Here is a 19547-nt window from a genome sequence, read left to right as displayed (position 1 = left end):
ATAAAGTGCAACTCAAACTTCCCCTAAGTTTCGCATAAACAAAAAAATTGGAAAAATTAAAGCTGCTCACATTAAATTGCAGACGAAATCCACCCCTAATGACCAACAACCCTCCCTAATTTATTGTTTGTGTGAAAAATTTGCTTCAGAATTTGAATTTTAAACGATTGAAAAATCTCTATGAAAAAATTGAAGTTTGGAGTAATTAGGTCCACACTATTCATTTAAATACAAGGGGAATGGGAAAGAGCCGTTGGAGTGGGGCCCCTTAACGATAACAATAACAGAAGTTAGGTATTGGTAGCAATTTTTAACAAAGTGGCATTTATAAGGTAGTAAAATAAAATAAAAATTTTCCCAGGTAACAAAAGTGAAATGCACGTGTTTTAGAGGTAACAAAAGTCAAAATTTCCTTTCTTTTATAAAAGGTTTTATAGAGGTGTTAATGCTCTCAAATATGCCTCTCAGTTTAAATGGAAATAAAGTTAATTAACATGAATTTACATTATTATTATGGACTTGTGATGCTGCTTTTGATTCTAGGTACTAAGGTGACAAACAAGTTTAATAGAATTGATTAATCCACTTTTAACTATAAAAATCACAAAGTCTACTTTGCTTTAATTAAACAAGTGCGAAAAGGTAGAAGTCACAAAAAGATAAGAAAATACAAGGAAAAAAAAGACTAAAATTTTTATTTATTTATTTATTTTTTGGTGAAAAAAGACTAGAATTATTATAATATATAGGGTACCTGTACTTTCTCCATACCAAGTAATTGGCAATTTGACTTTAACCATGATACATTAACTTACCAAGCTTTTGGTCTAATGGTAAGGTTTGTTACCTCACAACCATAAGGTCGTGGAATCAAATACCACTAGAGGCAATTTGGAGTGGGGATTCTCTTACCCTTACCCCCCACTCCCAAATTGTCTAGCTTGTTAACCCGGGTCGGGTTGGATCTGTGAGAGGTTTCCGCCTGGTAGGGCCCTTCTCCTTATCATATTAAAAAAAAAAGAAAAAAAAGAAAGATACATTTAACTTTATTTTGACTAACTTTTGTGAATTATATTTAAGGAGTAAAGTCATGTGGAACTTGTTAGATCATTCTCAATATATATCTTCAAAGTATCAACTTTCTACTTATGATTAGAGTTATTTACATAATGGCAAACGCAATAAAAGACACGTGTCAACAAATTTCGAATAGAGAAAGTTTACAACTTGCCTCTAGCTTCCTTAAGGGACCCTCAACGCGAAGTTTGGAATTCATTCGGTGAGGAGTCAAAATACAACACATTAGCCATTTGGCTATATATGGAATAAAGTGTTTTGCTATAGATAAATTAGCGAAATATAATTCCGGTTGAAACTAAAAGTGCAAGGAAAGGATGTATAGTACTTCGTATATGATGAACTAAAAAAAAGTGCAAAACTTGTTAGATTCTACATTACACTTTTCTCCTACATAGTCCCCCACAAATCCAAAATATAAGTAGTACTCAATAACATAACACTAGATGCTACTAATCTTTTTTTATTTTTCTTCATAAAGGTAAGAAAAAGAATGAAAACACCAAGGGGCCCTCCTAACGAGGGAATTCTTAATACCTCAATATTAACTAGACTGCTGTTACATGAAACATTATCCAACTTGTGTGAAACTAAGTGCTTGACATCAACAATTATGCTACTAGCTCAATTAACTTTTCTATAGGTGTGATAAATTGCCTTTAATTGATGGAGTAGAGAAAGATAAGTTGTCTACCTTTGGTTAAATGTTTTTCCAAAACCAAATGTTCAAAAGCTCATAATAACCAAATATATATATGTATTGGCTTGGAAGTCAAGTTATGACACGCTAAATTAAAATAATCTAATGTAATTTTACATTATCAAAAAGTTCAAAATAACTAGAGGCCAAGCATAGGGGTTTTTTTTTTTAATTTTTTTTTAAAAATTTATTTATTTATTATTATTTTTTTTATAGGCCTTGACAAGTTGACAATCAATCCAATATAACATCTATCAAAGTGAAAGTTAAAAAGTGCAAGAGGCTTTTGTAAAAGGTATCTAGCTAAGTGATTTAAAATATTGAAGTGATAACTTTGCTGCATGTAGAAGTATTTACGTAATATTGAGGTTTATGATGTAGACTCCATTGTTCTTTGAGGACTATTCACAATGATGCAATTAATTTTCTTGAAATGATGACCCTTAATAAAAATCAAGTAGCAAATTACACAAATTTAGGGTTTTGAGAAGAAGATATAGTAGCTTCCTTGGTAATTGCATGCCTCTAATTCGATTGCTTGTGTTTGTGTATTATATAATACTTTATGCTCCCTGCATGTTTTTAATTAGTGTTCTATTAGCACTTTGTGCATTTTTACTTGACATTCTTTGACTAATGTTTGCATTTTTTTCTTGGATGTTCTCACAATATTTTGACCCACAATATTTTTTCTTGTTTCCTCCTTTCATGTTTCCTCTTCCAATCCCCTCATTGATGGGCGCTTGTAGTTTAATTGAAGGCTAATTTTGACTTTTATTACTTCTTTGTTGACGTATAGTTTGAGTAGCTAATTTTCATTGTATATTCAAAGTTAACGTCTTTTTTAAGCTATCTACACATATACTTCCTCTGTTTTTTTAGTAAATATATTTCTATTATCACGCTTGCCAACGCATGTTTTTAACGATTAATATCTCTAATTATCAACATTATAAAAAGTGGATATTAATAAAATATATATTGAAACAATTCAAATAAGACCCCACATGAATATGTTTTATCGTATATATAAATCATAAAGCGAGTCAAAGCGTGTTGTGTGAATAGTGTAAAAGTCAAACGGTGTCAACTAAAAAAACGGAAAAAGTATATGTAATTGGTTATTGATTGGTTTTACAGGATTGTTCATGAAAAGGTTAATAGTGTGGAGGTTTCATGAAGTAACAATGGCCGGTATGCACAGACGCTTCTAGCTTAACTCTATTGCATTTAGGAATAAGGATCAGTAGTACCTTTTAATACTTTTTCCGTTTTTTTTTAGTTGACAAGTTTCTTTAGTCACATTTGCCAATGTACAACTTCAACTATTTATATGTTTAGTTACCGATAAGCAAAAATTATGAAAATTTGGTATTCTGAAAATATATATCGTGACGAATCTAACAAGATCCCACTTGATTATTTTCTTCATTACTTATAAAACATAAAACACGGTCAAAGCAGAGCGTGTGGATAGTGCTAAGGTCAAAATGTGTCAACTAAAAAAAACGGAGGTAGTATAATTTAGTACAAGTGTATTACCAATTTGCCATCCTTCAAGGCTTAGTGTGTTTTAACGGAAAACAGTATTTTGGAAAAATAATTATCCATAGAAAATAATTTCAAGGGAAAACACAAATGTAAAAATATTTTTCGAGAAAGGGGAATTACGCGGAAGGGAGATGGACGAGAGAGGAGGTAATGGATGTAAGGAGTAGGGAGGAAAATGTGACATACCTTCTATAAAAAGGAAAATTTTCCCACTCTCTCGTACTAGTTCATTACCATGGTACTAATGGGACATACCTTAATTGGCAATTACCAAGACTACCAGTTAATTATGCCACTAAAACACCCCATAATTAGGATTAGTAAAGAATTAATTGCTTTTCTACAAAGCCGCGCTACCAAACATGGCCTAACATGCCTTAGATTCAAAATAAAATATCTATCACCACATTTTTTAAGGTTATCAACTATCAAGTAATGACAAGTACTAACCTAAAAAAACAAAATTCAAATATTAATAATAATCTTTAAGGAAAAAAGATACAACAGTGACACTAATTAAGTAATTAATTATACAGTAAATACATCAAAAAGTAAATCCAACACCTGTAAACCTACTTCACGTTTAGCCAATGACAATGGAGTCAAATATTCTTATTAAATTCATTCTAAATATAATAATCATTAAATAATATTATATCACAACTAGATTCAAAGGACAAAATTTCATTATTTTTCTTCTTCTTTTGAATAGATATTTTGACGAAAATAATATTCTAATGGTGTCCCTTCAATAGTTTTTCAAACCAAAATAATCAGGTCTGATGTATCCTACTAGCTGGTTCCAGGAATTTATTTCAAGTAATATCTGCTTCATATATTAATTTATTATTAACTATACATTGTTTGCAAAAAAATGATCACTAACCTAGACAATGTGGTATCGAAAATTATCTAATAGGATTTAAGCTGCAGCAGATTGATCGTCTTCATGATCATCGAGATTCAAAGCGTGCAGCAACTTTGGCCAGGATTCTGGAATTCCACCAGGAAGATCAAACTGCAACAGTTTGCCCCGCTTGCGATAAAATTCCTCCACAGGTCGAGTCTGCACATATATATCAAGTTCACGAGTTAATCTTGCTTAAACATGCCAAAAATACAATATTCATCACCAGCATTCACAGGCATCACAGCCTACTTCAAGATTTTTTTTTTTATTATTTTTTTTTTTATTGATTTTTTTTAAGAAGATAAGAAACAACCATAAAAAAAATTGCCTTTCTGAGATGGGATGCAGGAATGAAGACAAGAAACAAAAAATTATCAGAGCACTTGAGATTGAATAGTAATACCAATTCATCGTATATCCGGAGTCTCTCCCTCACAACTTCTTCTTTATCATCAGCGCGACTGATAAGCTTTGAGGCACATTCAGCTGGAGGAAGAAGAGGAGCCATGTACATTCCAGGGCTTTCATTGTCACCCTTGATGTCAATGCATGCAACATTGTAATTTCCACCACACTGACTACAGATTCTTCTACCAAGGCATTTTGCGAGTAAGGCTTCTTCACGGAGCTTAAGATTCACCACCAAGTCAATATCAATAACCCCCTCCAAAATTTCCTGTCACAAACAGCAAATAAAATGAAACAAGCATGTATATCAATAAACAAGCATGTATAGGAGAAGGAACTTACCTCTTGCAGAAAGAATATAAATAAAATAAACAATTAATTACACCCTTAGAAGTTGCATCTTGCAAGCAGAATATTAAATTTTGACTCGAAAACCTAATCAGTACAATGTATACTACCAAATACAGATCAAACTTACCTCTTGCGAAGCCTTGCATGCTTTCAGATGCTGTAATCATAAACTCTTGATATGGCTGAACAGAAGATGTGTCCAGCAACATTGAGAAATGACAGGCTTACAGACTAGTATTTGACCTTCCATACAATGACGTATACTTCTCATTTAGCAATTGCATATCAGGCAGTAGTTCATTAATCATTACTTCATAGTAGGGTTTAATAAGAAAAACAGGGTCAAAGTTGGCGATGAAAAAGAAAGATGTGCTTGGACAAGGAAGATAGCCAAATATGGAGAGATACTGAAACTTTGAAGGGTAAAAACAGTAGTATCTCCTCTTGTGCATCATAAATTAAGCACAGATATTTACCTGCCCTCAAAGGAAAATATATATTGGATGTTCTGTCTCTCATTTCAAATGCACCAAAGTTAGATGTTAGAAATAATTAGCTAGATCAACATGCAACAGCCACCCATAAGAAGATGAGATGTATCATCACCAGAAAATTCAAAGAGGGTGCATCTCCTCTGCATACCAGTCAAATCGAGCCTAATGAAGTAAGGAGCTAATGTATAACACATAGATAGTAGGTTAGCCTGGTGTTACAGTACTTATCTTCCACACGTCAATCAGATCAGTACTACTTGGGATGTGATAGAACAGGTTCAAGAATGCGTTTACCTACTCTTTGCAAAACATGTCCAAAACTGTATTGACGTACCATGTATTAATTCCAAATTGTTGAGAATCATGGTCACGCTGTGGGGAGGGGATTAGCAAATAGGTAACAGTGGTCCAAATGTATCATTAGACATATGTTATTACTCCCAAAATAGTATCATCTTATGTAACTGTCTCTTATCAAAGTAAAAATCCTGTGAATATAATTTCCCTGAAGGACACCATTTTCTGTGATTTAGCATTTCCTCCATAGTCCATATCATTGTTACCTACAGGCTACTGCAGCAGTTTCAACAAGTGAACATATTATGAGCATGCAATTCGTTTCTCACAAGTCACAACGAATTCCATTTGACAGAATATTACACACAGGATTTATTATTGCACCAGGGACTGATTAGCATAAGAAAACCTCTGGGGTGTTTGGTTCAAGTAATTTAGGTATGAGGTATGGGTTTTACCTTGCGTTTGTTTGAGAAAATTCTTAAACCCACAGGGTATGGGGTTCAGAAACCCAAGGAGGAGGTGGGTATGGCTCATACCATACCTTCCAGAGTTTCAGGTATCAAATAAAAGAAAGATGTTCATTCCCAAACTACACCAAACACATGGTATTAACTAATAAGTATCAAGTTCCAACCCAATACCACATTGATCTCATTCTTGATTCTAGACCCATACCACTATGCAAATCGTTTTGACCCGCTTCACATGTCCATCAAAACAATATTGTGCAGCTATAAAGCCTAGTTCCTTTGCCAACTTATCATTTTATATTAGAGGAGACAACAGATGATATCTCTTAGGCCTTGGCCCAAAACTCTAGTTAATAAGCAATCCGAATAGAAAGAGAAAGGACTAAGAGCGAGAGAGGGGCAGCTCATAAAGGTTATCTTTCTATGAGGCAGTAGATAACCCAATAGCTAGAATCGCAATCTAGCAAGAAGAGCCAGGCTGTTATGATGCTCTGCTTTCTTCTACCATAGCATCTCAATTCTCACCACAAAGAGTTAAGAGTTTGTAGCATAGCTTACTTTTTAACCAGCCATTTCGTTCTTTGATCTGTTTTCTCACTCTTCCATCATCACTTTGAGAGTTTGAGAATACTAGATAGCATGCTGACTTGATTTGGCACACCAGCAAATTTAGAACACATGATTCTTTAAAATGAATTAGAAGTTAGAACACTGTTCACTTGGAGGGGGGAGAGGTTTGGCGAATTTATTAACTCTCACCCCGGGGTTTGCAGTTGGTGGTAAATCAGTAAACAAAAGTACATTTCAAAAGTGTGACGGACTCAATGCTCAACAAGGGTCATGATTTGATTACTTATTCAAGAAGGAGAAGGAAGGGTCAGCAAAATGGAATGTCAGAGAATGCACAACAAGGCAGCCACCAAGCAGAGAGCAGTCACCAAGCAGAGCAGCATCATCCAATCAGAGGAGAGCCTTGACAGCTGCCACAACAACTTTTGTTGTTTTCTTCTTTTTGGCAGATTATGTATATATAAGAAAGGGAGAGTGGGATGTGCGAGGTAGGCAAGATCATAGTAATTCCTAGGCTAGAGAGTGGTTCCCTAAAGGTACTAAAATCAGAGACTAGTAGCCTCAAGCTACCCTTGTTTTGTTACTGCCATTTTCATATTAATCAAAAAGCTGCCCATTTTCCTCAAAATCACATCTTTATTGCATAACTTAATATTAATACAAGTAAGTAACCACTAGAGTGTTACAAGTGGTATCAGAGCGGCGGTCCTGCGGCCAACGGTACCGGAAACCACCACTCCGTACTCTGTTTTAAAAAAAAAAAAAAAAAAAAAAAAAAAAAAAAAAAAAAAAAAGAGAGAAACATGGTCACATCTGCAACACAGAGGTGCGATAACCTGGATGAGCAAATGGCTGGAGTTCAAACTCGATTGCAAGCCTTGGAAGCGGCAATGAAAACACAAGAAGAAACACTCAAGAAGACCTTGAGTGAGGCCAGTGAGAAGGTCGATAATCAATTTGAGCTGCTACGGCAGCAGCAGGAAGCTCAGACCGCTGCGAACGCCACCACACAAGCCCAGTTCTTCGAAGAGCTGCGGAACTTGGTGAACCAGAGACATCACGAACAGGGGCTAGGCTACAACCATGAGAATCGCAACCAAAACGGCGGCGGTGACTACCATTGGAAGCCGAGGAAGCTTGATATGCCCATATTCGAAGGTGCGGACCCGGATGGATGGATCCTTAAAGGGGAGAAGTATTTTCTCCACTACCATCTCACGGAGGAGCAAAGATTGCAGGCTGCCGTCTTGGCGTTGGAGGGGGACGCGCTAAGGTGTTTTCAGTGGGAAAATCGAAGGAGGCCTATTGCTACGTGGGAGAGCATGAAAGCGCGGATCTTGCGTCAATTCCGGCCAACTCACGCCGGGAGCCTCCACGAGCAGTGGCTCGCCGCAAGCCAGGAGACGACCGTCATGGAGTATCGAAGAAAATTCATCGAGCTTTCAGCGCCGTTGGAAGACATCCCTGAAACGATTATGATGGGCCATTTTATACAAGGGCTCAAGGAAGACATCAAAGCTGACGTCAGACTTATGAACCCGTTTAACCTGGAGCAAGCCATGGAGATCGCGGGTCGGGTCGAAGAAAGAAATCGGGTCGGCGGGTTGAGAAAACCACCCGGGTATTTCGGGTCGGGTCGACCCACTACCAGTACAGCTGGATCATCCGGATCCAAAGCCCCAATCGGGTCAGGCCTCATTAGTACTTTTGGAACCCCTGCTCAACAAGCCACAACCTTCAAAGGGTGGCCTAAAGCTCCGATCATCACCCCTGAGTCTCAGAGCTTAGTTAATCGTCCCCGATCTACCACCAGTTCAACGGCGAGATCAAGGGAGCCGCGGCGGCTGACCGATTTCGAGCACCAAGAACGTAAGGCCCGAGGGCTTTGTTTTAGGTGCGATGAGCGGTGGAGCGTGGGTCATCGCTGCAAGAACCGCGAGCTCAGTGTGCTGCTGCTCAGCGGCGAAGAAGACGTCGGAGTTGGGCCGTCCAAGCCCCCAGAACTGGACTCCAGTGATGACGAGGTGGTGGCCGGAGCCGCCCTCTGCTCCTTGGTGGGAATTTCGAGGCCGAAGACCATGAAATTGGAAGGGAAGGTCGGACCGAAGTCAGTGGTGATATTGGTGGACCCCGGAGCAACGCATAACTTCGTCTCGGAGGTGTTAGTGGCAGAGGTGGGAATTTCGGTGAGTGGTGACCGTGAATTTGGAGTATCTCTTGGGAATGGTGATGTGATTGTGGGTAAAGGGAGGTGTACAGGAGTTCGGGTGGTGTTGAATGGCGGTTTTGTGGTGGTGGAAAACTTCCTGCCTCTGAAGTTGGGAAGTGCTGACATGATTTTGGGAATTGAGTGGTTAGAGAAGTTGGGGTCAGTCACGCACAATTGGAAAACGCACATCATGAGTTTTATGGTGGGTGATCGGAGGGTGACTTTGGTGGGAAATCCCGCGCTAGAGCACTCTAAGGTGTCGCTCAAGGCAATGTTGAGAGCCTTGAGGCATGAAGGGGAAGGTTTATGGGTAGAGATCAACCAGGTTGGGATTAAACCGAGGGCAGAAGGAACCGAGCCCCTGGTGGCAGCACCACCCCCGTGGTTGAGGGATGTAATGGAGGAATACCAAAGTGTCTTTGCTGAACCTAAGGGGTTACCACCTAAGAGAGGACATGAACACTCAATCGTGTTGAAAGAGGGAAGCAACCCGGTGAGTGTAAGACCCTACCGGTACCCCCAATTTCAAAAAGATGAGATTGAAAGGATGATTAGGTAGATGTTGTTGGCCGGAATCATCAAGCCTTCGGTGAGCCCCTTTTTAAGCCCGGTTTTGTTGGTTAAAAAAAAAGACGGCTCATGGCGATTTTGCGTAGACTATCGTGCCTTGAACCGAGAAACAATTCCGGACAAGTACCCCATTCCCATCATCGATGAGCTCTTGGATGAGTTTCATGGGGCTGCCATCTTTTCCAAGCTCGACCTCAAGTCGGGCTATCACCAAATATTAGTAAGGGAAGAGGACACCCCCAAAACCGCTTTCCGAACCCATGAGGGTCACTACGAGTTTTTGGTAATGCCTTTTGGGCTTACTAATGCTCCCGCTACCTTTCAAGCTTTGATGAATGAGGTGTTCCGACCTCACTTGAGAAAATTCGTGCTAGTTTTCTTTGATGACATCTTGATTTATAGCCCCAACATAGAGAGTCATCGTGAGCACATGAGGGTAGTGTTAGGGCTACTCAAGGAACACCACTTGGTGGTGAATTTCAAGAAATGCGAGTTTGGGCAGCAGCAAGTTGCTTATTTGGGACACGTGGTGTCCAAAGGTGGAGTGGCGGTGGACATGGAAAAAGTCAAGGCCATGGTGGAGTGGCCTACCCCAAAAAAATTGAAGGAGTTGCGGGGTTTCTTGGGGCTAACCGGCTATTATCGCAAGTTCATTAAGAGGTATGCTCAACTAGCTAGACCCTTGACCGAACAACTTAAGAGAGCTAATTTTGGGTGGTCACCCGAGGCAACCAAGGCATTTGAGCAGCTCAAGGCTGCCATGGTGGCTGCCCCTGTGCTAACAATGCCAAATTTCAGCAAGTTGTTTGTGGTAGAGGCCGATGCTTCGGGCTATGGCTTAGGAGCGGTGTTAATGCAAGACTCTAGGCCTATAGCATTTTACAGCAAGTTATTGGGCCCTAAATCGCAAGCAAAGGCCACCTATGAGAAGGAACTAATGGCGATTTGCCTAGCCATCGTTAAGTGGCGCCACTATCTCCTAGGCCGTCACTTTGTGGTGAGAACGGATCAACAAAGTTTGAAGTATTTAATGGAACAAAGGGAAGTGGGAGGGGATTATCAAAAGTGGGTGCGCAAATTATTGGGTTTCGACTTTGAAATTCAATTTAAGCCGGGGGCTAGCAATAGAGTGGAGGATGCCCTCTCAAGAAGAGGTGGTTCGGAGCTGGAAATGGCAGCCATGATTTCTGTCCAAGGAATTAAGTGGGAAGAGTTGGAAAAAGAAATCGAAGAGGATGACCTCTTGGGTAAAATAGCAGCAGCAGTGCAGCAAGGAGGTGGGGCGTATGTGGGGTACACCATGGAGAATGGTAGGTTGTTGTTTAAGGGAAGGGTGGCGATTCCAAAGTCATCCACCTTGATTCCCAAGCTCTTGCGAGAGTATCATGATAGTCCCATTGGAGGACACCAAGGTGAGACTAAGACCTACTTGAGAATTGCTTCGGAGTGGTATTGGATTGGGATGAGAAAGGATGTCGGGGAGTATGTGCAACGCTGCCCCATCTGTCAGCAAGCAAAACACTCGCAAATGCAACCCGCGGGGCTCTTGCAACCCCTACCCATTCCCGAAGCCATATGGGAGGACATATCCATGGACTTCATTGAGGGCCTTCCCAACTCAATGGGGATGAATTCTATCTTGGTTGTGTTAGATAGACTCTCCAAATATGCTCATTTCGTTGGGCTAAAACACCCATATAGTGCTGCCACTATAGCTGCCATTTTTGTTAGGGAAGTGGTCAAGCTCCATGGGTTTCCTAGTTCTATAGTTTCGGATCGGGATCGTATATTCATGAGTATTTTTTGGCGAGAGTTGTTCAAGCTACAAGGCACGGAACTCAAGAGAAGCACCTCGTATCACCCCCAAACCGATGGTCAAACGGAAATAGTCAATAAGACCTTGGAAACATATCTAAGATGCTTCGTGAATGGGCAGCCGAAATCTTGGGGAAAATGGTTGCATTGGGCTGAATTCGCTTACAACACTGCTCACCATGAATCAATCGGGTTTACCCCATTTCGAGTGGTCTATGGAAGGGATCCTCCGAAGCTAATTAAGGTGGGAAAAGGCCAAACGCCAGTGGATAGCTTGGAGGTGTGGTTACAAGAAAGGGATTGGGTGCTTGAGGATTTGAAGATGAACTTGCTTCGTGCACAGCAAAGAATGAAGGCAAATGCTGATTTAAAGAGACGAGAGGTCGAATTTCAGGTGGGAGATTATGTCTACCTTAAGCTACAGCCATATAGACAAAAGTCTCTTGCTAAGAGGCCTAATGAGAAGCTCTCTCCGCGTTTTTATGGGCCATTTATGGTGGAGCAACGCGTGGGAAATGTGGCCTATAAGCTGAGTTTGCCAGACTCTTGTCGCGTACACCCTGTGTTCCATGTCTCTCAACTGAAGAAGGCACTTGGCAGCCAAGAAGTGAGCCCTACCATACCAACTCAGCTGACAGCAGAGCTGGAGCTGCTGGCAGAACCAGAGCAGGTGCTGGCTGTCAGGAAATCCAGCAGCTCTCCCTCTGACCTGGAGGTGTTGGTTAAATGGGAAAATTTACCCATGATGGAAGCCACTTGGGAAGAAGCTTCTCTCATCAACGAGCGTTTTCCTTCCTTTCACCTTGAGGACAAGGTGAGTCTTCTAGGGGGAGGGAATGTGACGGACTCAATGCTCAACAAGGGTCATGATTTGATTACTTATTCAAGAAGGAGAAGGAAGGGTCAGCAAAATGGAATGTCAGAGAATGCACAACAAGGCAGCCACCAAGCAGAGAGCAGTCACCAAGCAGAGCAGCATCATCCAATCAGAGGAGAGCCTTGACAGCTGCCACAACAACTTTTGTTGTTTTCTTCTTTTTGGCAGATTATGTATATATAAGAAAGGGAGAGTGGGATGTGCGAGGTAGGCAAGATCATAGTAATTCCTAGGCTAGAGAGTGGTGCCCTAAAGGTACTAAAATCAGAGACTAGTAGCCTCAAGCTACCCTTGTTTTGTTACTGCCATTTTCATATTAATCAAAAAGCTGCCCATTTTCCTCAAAATCACATCTTTATTGCATAACTTAATATTAATACAAGTAAGTAACCACTAGAGTGTTACAAAAAGTCTCTCTGGTACAGCGGTACAGATAATCCAAAGCAACTGAAAACTGTATAAGCATAGCAAAGGGTGTTAGGTCTTGGGCCTCAGAATCTTTAAAGAAAACAAAAAAATGAGTTGACAACTCCCAATTATTGAGTGCTAAATATGACATACTTTCAGATCCTTACCTAGAGCTCAAGGAATTTTTAAATAATTAATTCAAGAAGGGTCTATTGAATAATGAGGTAAAAAGTATAAAGATATTTATATTAACAAAAGTCTACAACTGCAGTTGTAAGAAGTTTTCAGAGGTAGATAAATCAACTGTTCCAATATGTTAACCCAATAATTAACTACATCCAGGATTCTCAAAGATAACATCACATTTTTCATTTTTGTCACTAAAATTTCTGTCTTGACATTCACTACTATGTAGTTGGTAAATGCTTGCTTTCACATTTTGGTCAAAAGCTTCAATAATCTTAGGCCTCAAGGCAAAGCATATAGTAAGAATTTGTAGTTGATATCAATATTTTTTTACTCTTTTCTACAATCAGTGGACAAGAGCAAAATTCCTTAATGTCAAGATACTACAAAAGACTACATGAAACTCTACAAGAATCATGAGGCCAGCAATGAGAGAATAAGAGGAAGGAACATAACTAACACCTCCACCCCAAAGAAAAAGCAAACTCAATGCTTGAAAAGTGTCAAATCCCGCCACTTGCTTCCAAGAACATGCTCAGATGGGTTATGGCTAGACTGCTAGGTACCAGGGGCGAATATATATTGGTCTAAGAGGGGTAAAATGTACCTACTTGCTCCGCCATAGAGCCTCTCAAATGTAATTAAAAAAAAAAGAGAGGGGGGGGGGGGGGGGGGGGGAACAATATAAAATGGGTCGTTGAATTGAACCCACTCCATTTGGAATAGTGAAAGTTCAATTGTAGTAAAATAATATATACTCTGCCAGCCTCCGCTAACTGTAACAAGTGAGATGAAATCAAAGCTAAGAGATGACAAAAACCCAAATGCCAAGAGTAAAAAAAAAAAGTTGTACAAGATAAGACTTAAAAAGTTAATCGCATAGCCCTAGTCATTAGTGAGACATAAATGTCCCTTCTCCACACATCATTATTCACTCAAAGTGACTAATTGGCAGCAGAAACCCAATTCATTCTCACAATATTTTAAATTGGGCTGGCAAGAAATTCTAATAATTTGGAAATTGGACATTGTAATTATCAAATGAAAAATCAAGATTGCTTTGTCACTACAACATTAAATTTTTTTTGTCAGTATCCCTACAAAAAGTTTAATGAGCAGGAGTTGGTGACAGAATTGAAAGGTTGGAGAAATTGAGTTTGATTGATGTAAGGAAAATTACTGGAAATGAAAAGATAGTGGCTTTCAAAGGCTTATTCTTAGCCAACTAACAAACCAAATCAAATAAACTCTTTACACTTTTCTAAATACCCTCTCTACCTCTCATCTCTACGGTATACATTGTAGTTCCCTGTTCGGCCGTTCTTCCATTCTAACTAACTTGCTTCCTCTGAATACTCTCTAAGCTAATCCTAATAGAATTTTTAAGCACTACCAATATTACCCCTTTTCTTACCTTTCCCATGTCGCTTTGAAGGTACATCCAAATCATCCTTTTGGGGGGGGATAAATGAATCTCTTAAATATTAAAGGACTTATTGGTATACCCTTTAATCAAGGTAGTTTAACAGGCGATCATCCCTCCAATAAGTTGGTATAATCACTAAGAAGCCTAATCAAGCACATTTGACTTAAAGTTGATTGGGACAGAGCTGCAAAGATGAAGAAAGATATGGTGTATGTGTATGCTTAGTCTAAATAGAGGAAAATATGGAAAGTCCATAGAAACACTCCTCCAGCAGTTTTGAACTCTTGAAATTAACTACAGCAAGTTCAGCATTTAGAGGGTTTAAAATCTTTAAAAAGAGAGGGTGACGGCTTTCGAAGCTACAGAAATTAGCAAGTCAGACAAATGATAGAAAAACCAATCATAAACGTAGCCTTTAGTTTTGATAGTTTTCTATATATCAAAGACCAAAAACAGAAGCTTCAACACCTTGGCTATTAAGGTAACTATTCATGCATATTCAGCATTCACCATGGCATTATATGAAAAAAATATGTAACTAAAAGTTCCAAGCCAAAAGAGCATTATTATCATATCTGATGAAGACTATAGTAGGGGCATTGAACATTAGTGCCATCTTGATTTTTGTCAACAAAATAAATAGGCTGTGTCTATGTACTCAAAATTGAGCCTAAAACCTTGTGACTGAATACATATGTTTTTGTCCCTCTCTCTACATATACAACATACGTAAGCATGTGTATTAGAAAAGGTACATATTCTGATGTTTATCTAGATGACTAGATCTGACTATCAGCTTCCCTTAACATAGAAATTATATACATTCAATATAAGCATATATAATACTTCCTTTATTCTTATATAGATGACTTGTTTCATTTAAACACGAGTGCCAATGCGTTTCTTTAGCATCTAATATTTCTAACGATGCATTTGTGAAAATTATTAAATTTAGAAATAATGAGACAAATCGAAGAAGACCTCACATGATTATAGTTATTAATTTAAGTATAAATCAAAATGAGATGGACAAAGTAGCTTATGTGAATTGTGAATAGTGTTAAAAGCCAAACAGTCCATCTAAAAAAGTGCAAAGTATCATAAGAAAATATTTAATGTAAGTGCTCACCGCCTGTCTAACTGTACGAGGAAAACCATCAAGAATAAATCCGGATTCACCCTTGGCTTCTCCAGCTTCAAGACGCTTGGACAACAGATCCACTATAATTTCGTCTGACAACAGCTTCCCCGAGTTGACTATCTCTGCAATCTATAGTACTTACAATGTTAGAACTCATTATTTTTACATCATGTAGCCATTGTATTGAACACTAATCATAACACAAGCAGAGAGTTGAAATTTGGAATCAACAAATTACATATCTCTGCATAAAATTTCAGGACATCAAGAATCAACACTGAATTAATGCTGATGTAGTGGTAGATTGTTTGAATAATTCAGTCTCAGATCATTGCCCTCTGTTGATTAAATGTGATTAATTAATTGAGGGTGGGAGTAGGCTTTCAAATTCTTTCCCAGTAGAGCATAAATGGTTTATGGATGTTATTAGTGAGCCGTGAAACAACCTACTACTGGGACTACTAAAGGGTACCAAAACTTCTTTGAAGAGCCTTCACAGAGAAGAAGATCCCAGAGTTGGAGAAAAGGTTGAGAAAACTGAAAATGAGCCAGATAACATTCAATCTCAGTTACTTCCAGTGGTCCTGCTTACACATGCTCATAAGAATTGGTGCTGCAATTAAGGAAATGACTATTTATTGAAGAAAGTATTTTTTTTTTTTTTGTGATAAATCCAGAATAAATTGGTTCACCCTAGGTGACTCTAACTCTCACCACTTTGATGCTACCGTAAAAGAAAGATATGCCAGGAACAGAATTCAGTTTTGTACTCGAACAAAAGCTAGGTGGTCCTATTGCATCCAAGATGAAGTTAAGGGATTTTACCAGAAACTGCTGGAACTACTGTCTCTATTTCTCCCTCAATCGATCATCCTGTAATTAGAACGGGTACAAATCTCAGTAATGAAGCAAAGGCTTTATTGTGTCAACCTATGACAATTACTGAGATGGACCAGGCTCTTGAAACAGTTGATGATTCCAAGGAATAGATGGTTATAATGTTTGTTTCATGAAGGCATGGCTTAATGCAACAAATAGATTAATCAAATTGGTTTTGACTGCTATTCAGAGTTGCAAAATGGCCAAGGCAATCAAATGTAACTCACTAAAACTCTTGATCCTTACGTATCTCCATGGACTCCATCCTATATTAGGCAATTTCACCCTATTTCTTGATGCATTGTACTATATCAGCATATAATTTAAGTCCTTGCTTCTAGGCTTTAAACAGTTCTGGAGGAAGTTGATGGAGTTCGGGGACACATAGTGGATTAAATCATATTGAGTATTTGAGTTCTGAACTTATCAAAACGAATTCAAGGGCTCATATGTCTCCAAGGTTCTTATTGAAATTGGATTTTTAAAAAGCCTATGACTCTATTAAACAGAGCTTTCTTTCAGAGCTTGACATTTCTCTATGGATTTTATTACGGAATTTGTTAGTTCAGGGTCTTATCTCACTCTTACAAATGAAAGAACTTTGACTCCGCTAAATGCTAAAAAAGGATGAGACAAGATGAACCTCTCTCCCCCCCTTTTTTTCCATAGGCTGAAAGTTATATACCTCTTCCTTCCTCCTCCACCACCACATTCATACGTGGAATACCCCCTCCTCCATCCACCACCACCTAACTCCAACCCACTGCCAAATAAAAAACAAAAAAGATTAAAAAAAGAAACATAGGTTTATCTACACTTGTTTTTTATGACAAAATTCCAAGGATTTAAGAAGATCAATAGGTATAGCAACAAATATCAAGTAAACTTCACCAACAAGGGTCTTTCTTTTGGTTAAGGTCCTTAGGGATAATCACTACATAATTCTCAGCCCTCATCCATAACAAATATGTAACATATTTATTCAGAATTAAGATGGTATTTCCTTAAAAGAAAAAAAGAATAAGAGTGTTAATATATAGTTCAAACTCAATCATATCTATTTCGGAAAAGAGCACATCCATTTTGAAAAGGGAGTATTTTTCTTATGTTGGTCGTTGTGTGGTTCTAGTTATAACCCCTTTGTCCCTTAATAATTGCCCCATTTTCCTTTTTAGTCAGCCTCTTTGAGTTTGCTTCATACTAATTTTGGTTGTAAGGATCACACCTACACTCTTAGAACCAACCCCGCCACTTTTCTCCCTCATCAAATCTTTTAAACCAAAAATTTATAAAGTAATTTCACGGGCAAAATTAAAAGGGATGGAAGGAGTAATTATGTGATTTATGTCAAAGGTTTATATTTCATAAAAAAATTCTAAGTTCCGATTTTCCATTTATACTTTCTATCTATTTTCACCGATTAGTTGTTGGACGTTCAATAACTACCTATTGTGCATTCAAGACTCACTATTTCCCTAGAGTTTCACACCTTAGCAATCACCGCATGATCAACCTAGCACCTCGTCTGAGGCTACCACCAACGGTGGGATTAAAGATATCACTTGTATGCAAGAATGTAACTTTTTTTTACTAAGCAAGCACACCCTCTGCTTAACTTAATTATACAAAACACCCACCAAACAATCCTGCTACTCCACATTCCACAATAAAGCACGATTAACCAATACCTCAAATTAGAACTTAAAGAAGACACAACCCTAAACCCTAACACCTCTACAACAAAAATCAACAGTTGGAAACATTATCTTAATTCGTCGAAGCGGTCGATACATCAATCACTAGTTAATCAATAATGCAGAATTCAGTAGTACCCAAATATCATTATTTATCAAAATACATAAACCCACAATCAAATTAGAATTACCAAATTCAAAAAACAATCAATAAATTCAGCAATAACCCAAATGCATAAAATCAGCGAAAAGATGATATTGACCTTAGGAGAGAGAGAACCAGGGGAAGCGAGCTCATCACGAACCAAATCACCAGTAGAAATATGAGGAACATCGAGAAGCTTCGAAAGACGAGTAGCGTAAGTGCCTTTACCAACACCAGGACAACCCAGAAAGACCCAGTGAACATCTCTACCTTTTCCCAAATTCAAGGGATTTCCACCATTGTTACTATTATCATTAGAAGTGTCATTCCAAGAAGGAGAATGAAGGGTAGTTTCGGAAGAAAGAGATGATGATGATGATGATGTAAATTTACGAGATAATATGGTTGGAATTAGAGATGAAACTTTGAATGTAGTTGATGATTTTGCAAGGCGGCTGATTACCGCCATTGATGAAGAGTTGAAGAGGAGAGAGAAGAAGATGAGAGTTCTGGAAGAAGAAGGATGGAGTTTGAAATTTTCAGTTGCTTTTGCAGGGAAAGTAGTAATTAACTCTAATTAATGTAATTTGGTTATTTGCACATGTTTATTCTTGGTGTTTTTGACCCTTGCTTCGTTGCTTGTCCCAGACCACTTGTCTAGTTGTGCACTTGTGCGACCATCACTAACTCATTACGGAGTGCTACCTTTGGAAAGAGATGTCGAGAATGCAATTCACGTTGTTTAGCGGTTTGATTTCATATTGAAAGTTACCGAATAGCCAAAAACTGTTTGCTGATACTCGGCACATAATTAGTTGAGATGATCATGGGGCAGACTGAAATTTGTCAAAAAAAAATTCAGTCAATCTTGGGCCAAAAGGCATGCCCAAACCCGGTATTTAGGCCCAAAAATCAGGCTTTTTAGGCCAAAAATCAGGCTTTTTAGGCCAAAATCAAGGTCTATTAAAAATTTAAATAAAAATAAGCTAAACCTGTTTATTTGTTTTGAAAATCGGGTTAAGCCTGAATTTCGAGCCTAAAAATTCTACCCAAATTCGGGTATTTTCTAGGTTAGGCTTGACATGATCGAGTCTATAATTAGAGCCTGTTCTGATTTACTGAACTGAACTTATTGGAGCTGAATTGAACTGAATATTTTACGAGAGAAGGAAATTAAGAACTGAACTGAACTGAAAATAAGCTGAAAAGAACAGGCCCTTAGTGCTTGTTTGGTTGCAAACAAGGGGAAGTTAAGAGTGAGACTTTTGAGGAATTGAATAGTGATGATTGATTGACATAAAATAGAGGAGACATAGAACTTTCATGGAAGTTGAAATTCTCATAAGATGTGGAAGATGAATTACCA

At 38.4% G+C, this 19547-nt stretch overlaps 1 protein-coding gene across 1 annotated transcript; it reads right to left on the bottom strand.

Annotated features, from left to right (window-relative positions):
* Window positions 1-4052: 4052 nt before the first annotated feature.
* Window positions 4053-18741, bottom strand: LOC145593188 (putative adenylate kinase 6, chloroplastic). The gene is made up of 4 exons (XM_081649694.1): window positions 18300-18741; window positions 15452-15592; window positions 4642-4914; window positions 4053-4394 (listed from the first exon to the last, which is right to left on the bottom strand). Exons 1-4 carry the CDS (start codon window positions 18648-18650, stop codon window positions 4251-4253), a joined length of 909 nt encoding a protein of 302 aa, XP_081505820.1. The 5' UTR covers window positions 18651-18741; the 3' UTR covers window positions 4053-4250.
* Between the last annotated feature and the right edge of the window lie 806 nt (window positions 18742-19547).

The sequence above is a fragment of the Chenopodium album genome, chromosome 18, assembly GCF_948465745.1.
Source record: "Chenopodium album chromosome 18, dcCheAlbu1.1, whole genome shotgun sequence".
NCBI lineage: Eukaryota > Viridiplantae > Streptophyta > Magnoliopsida > Caryophyllales > Amaranthaceae > Chenopodium > Chenopodium album.
The sequence above is the reverse complement of the archived record's forward strand: the minus strand, read 5'-3'. Positions and strand labels throughout refer to the sequence as shown.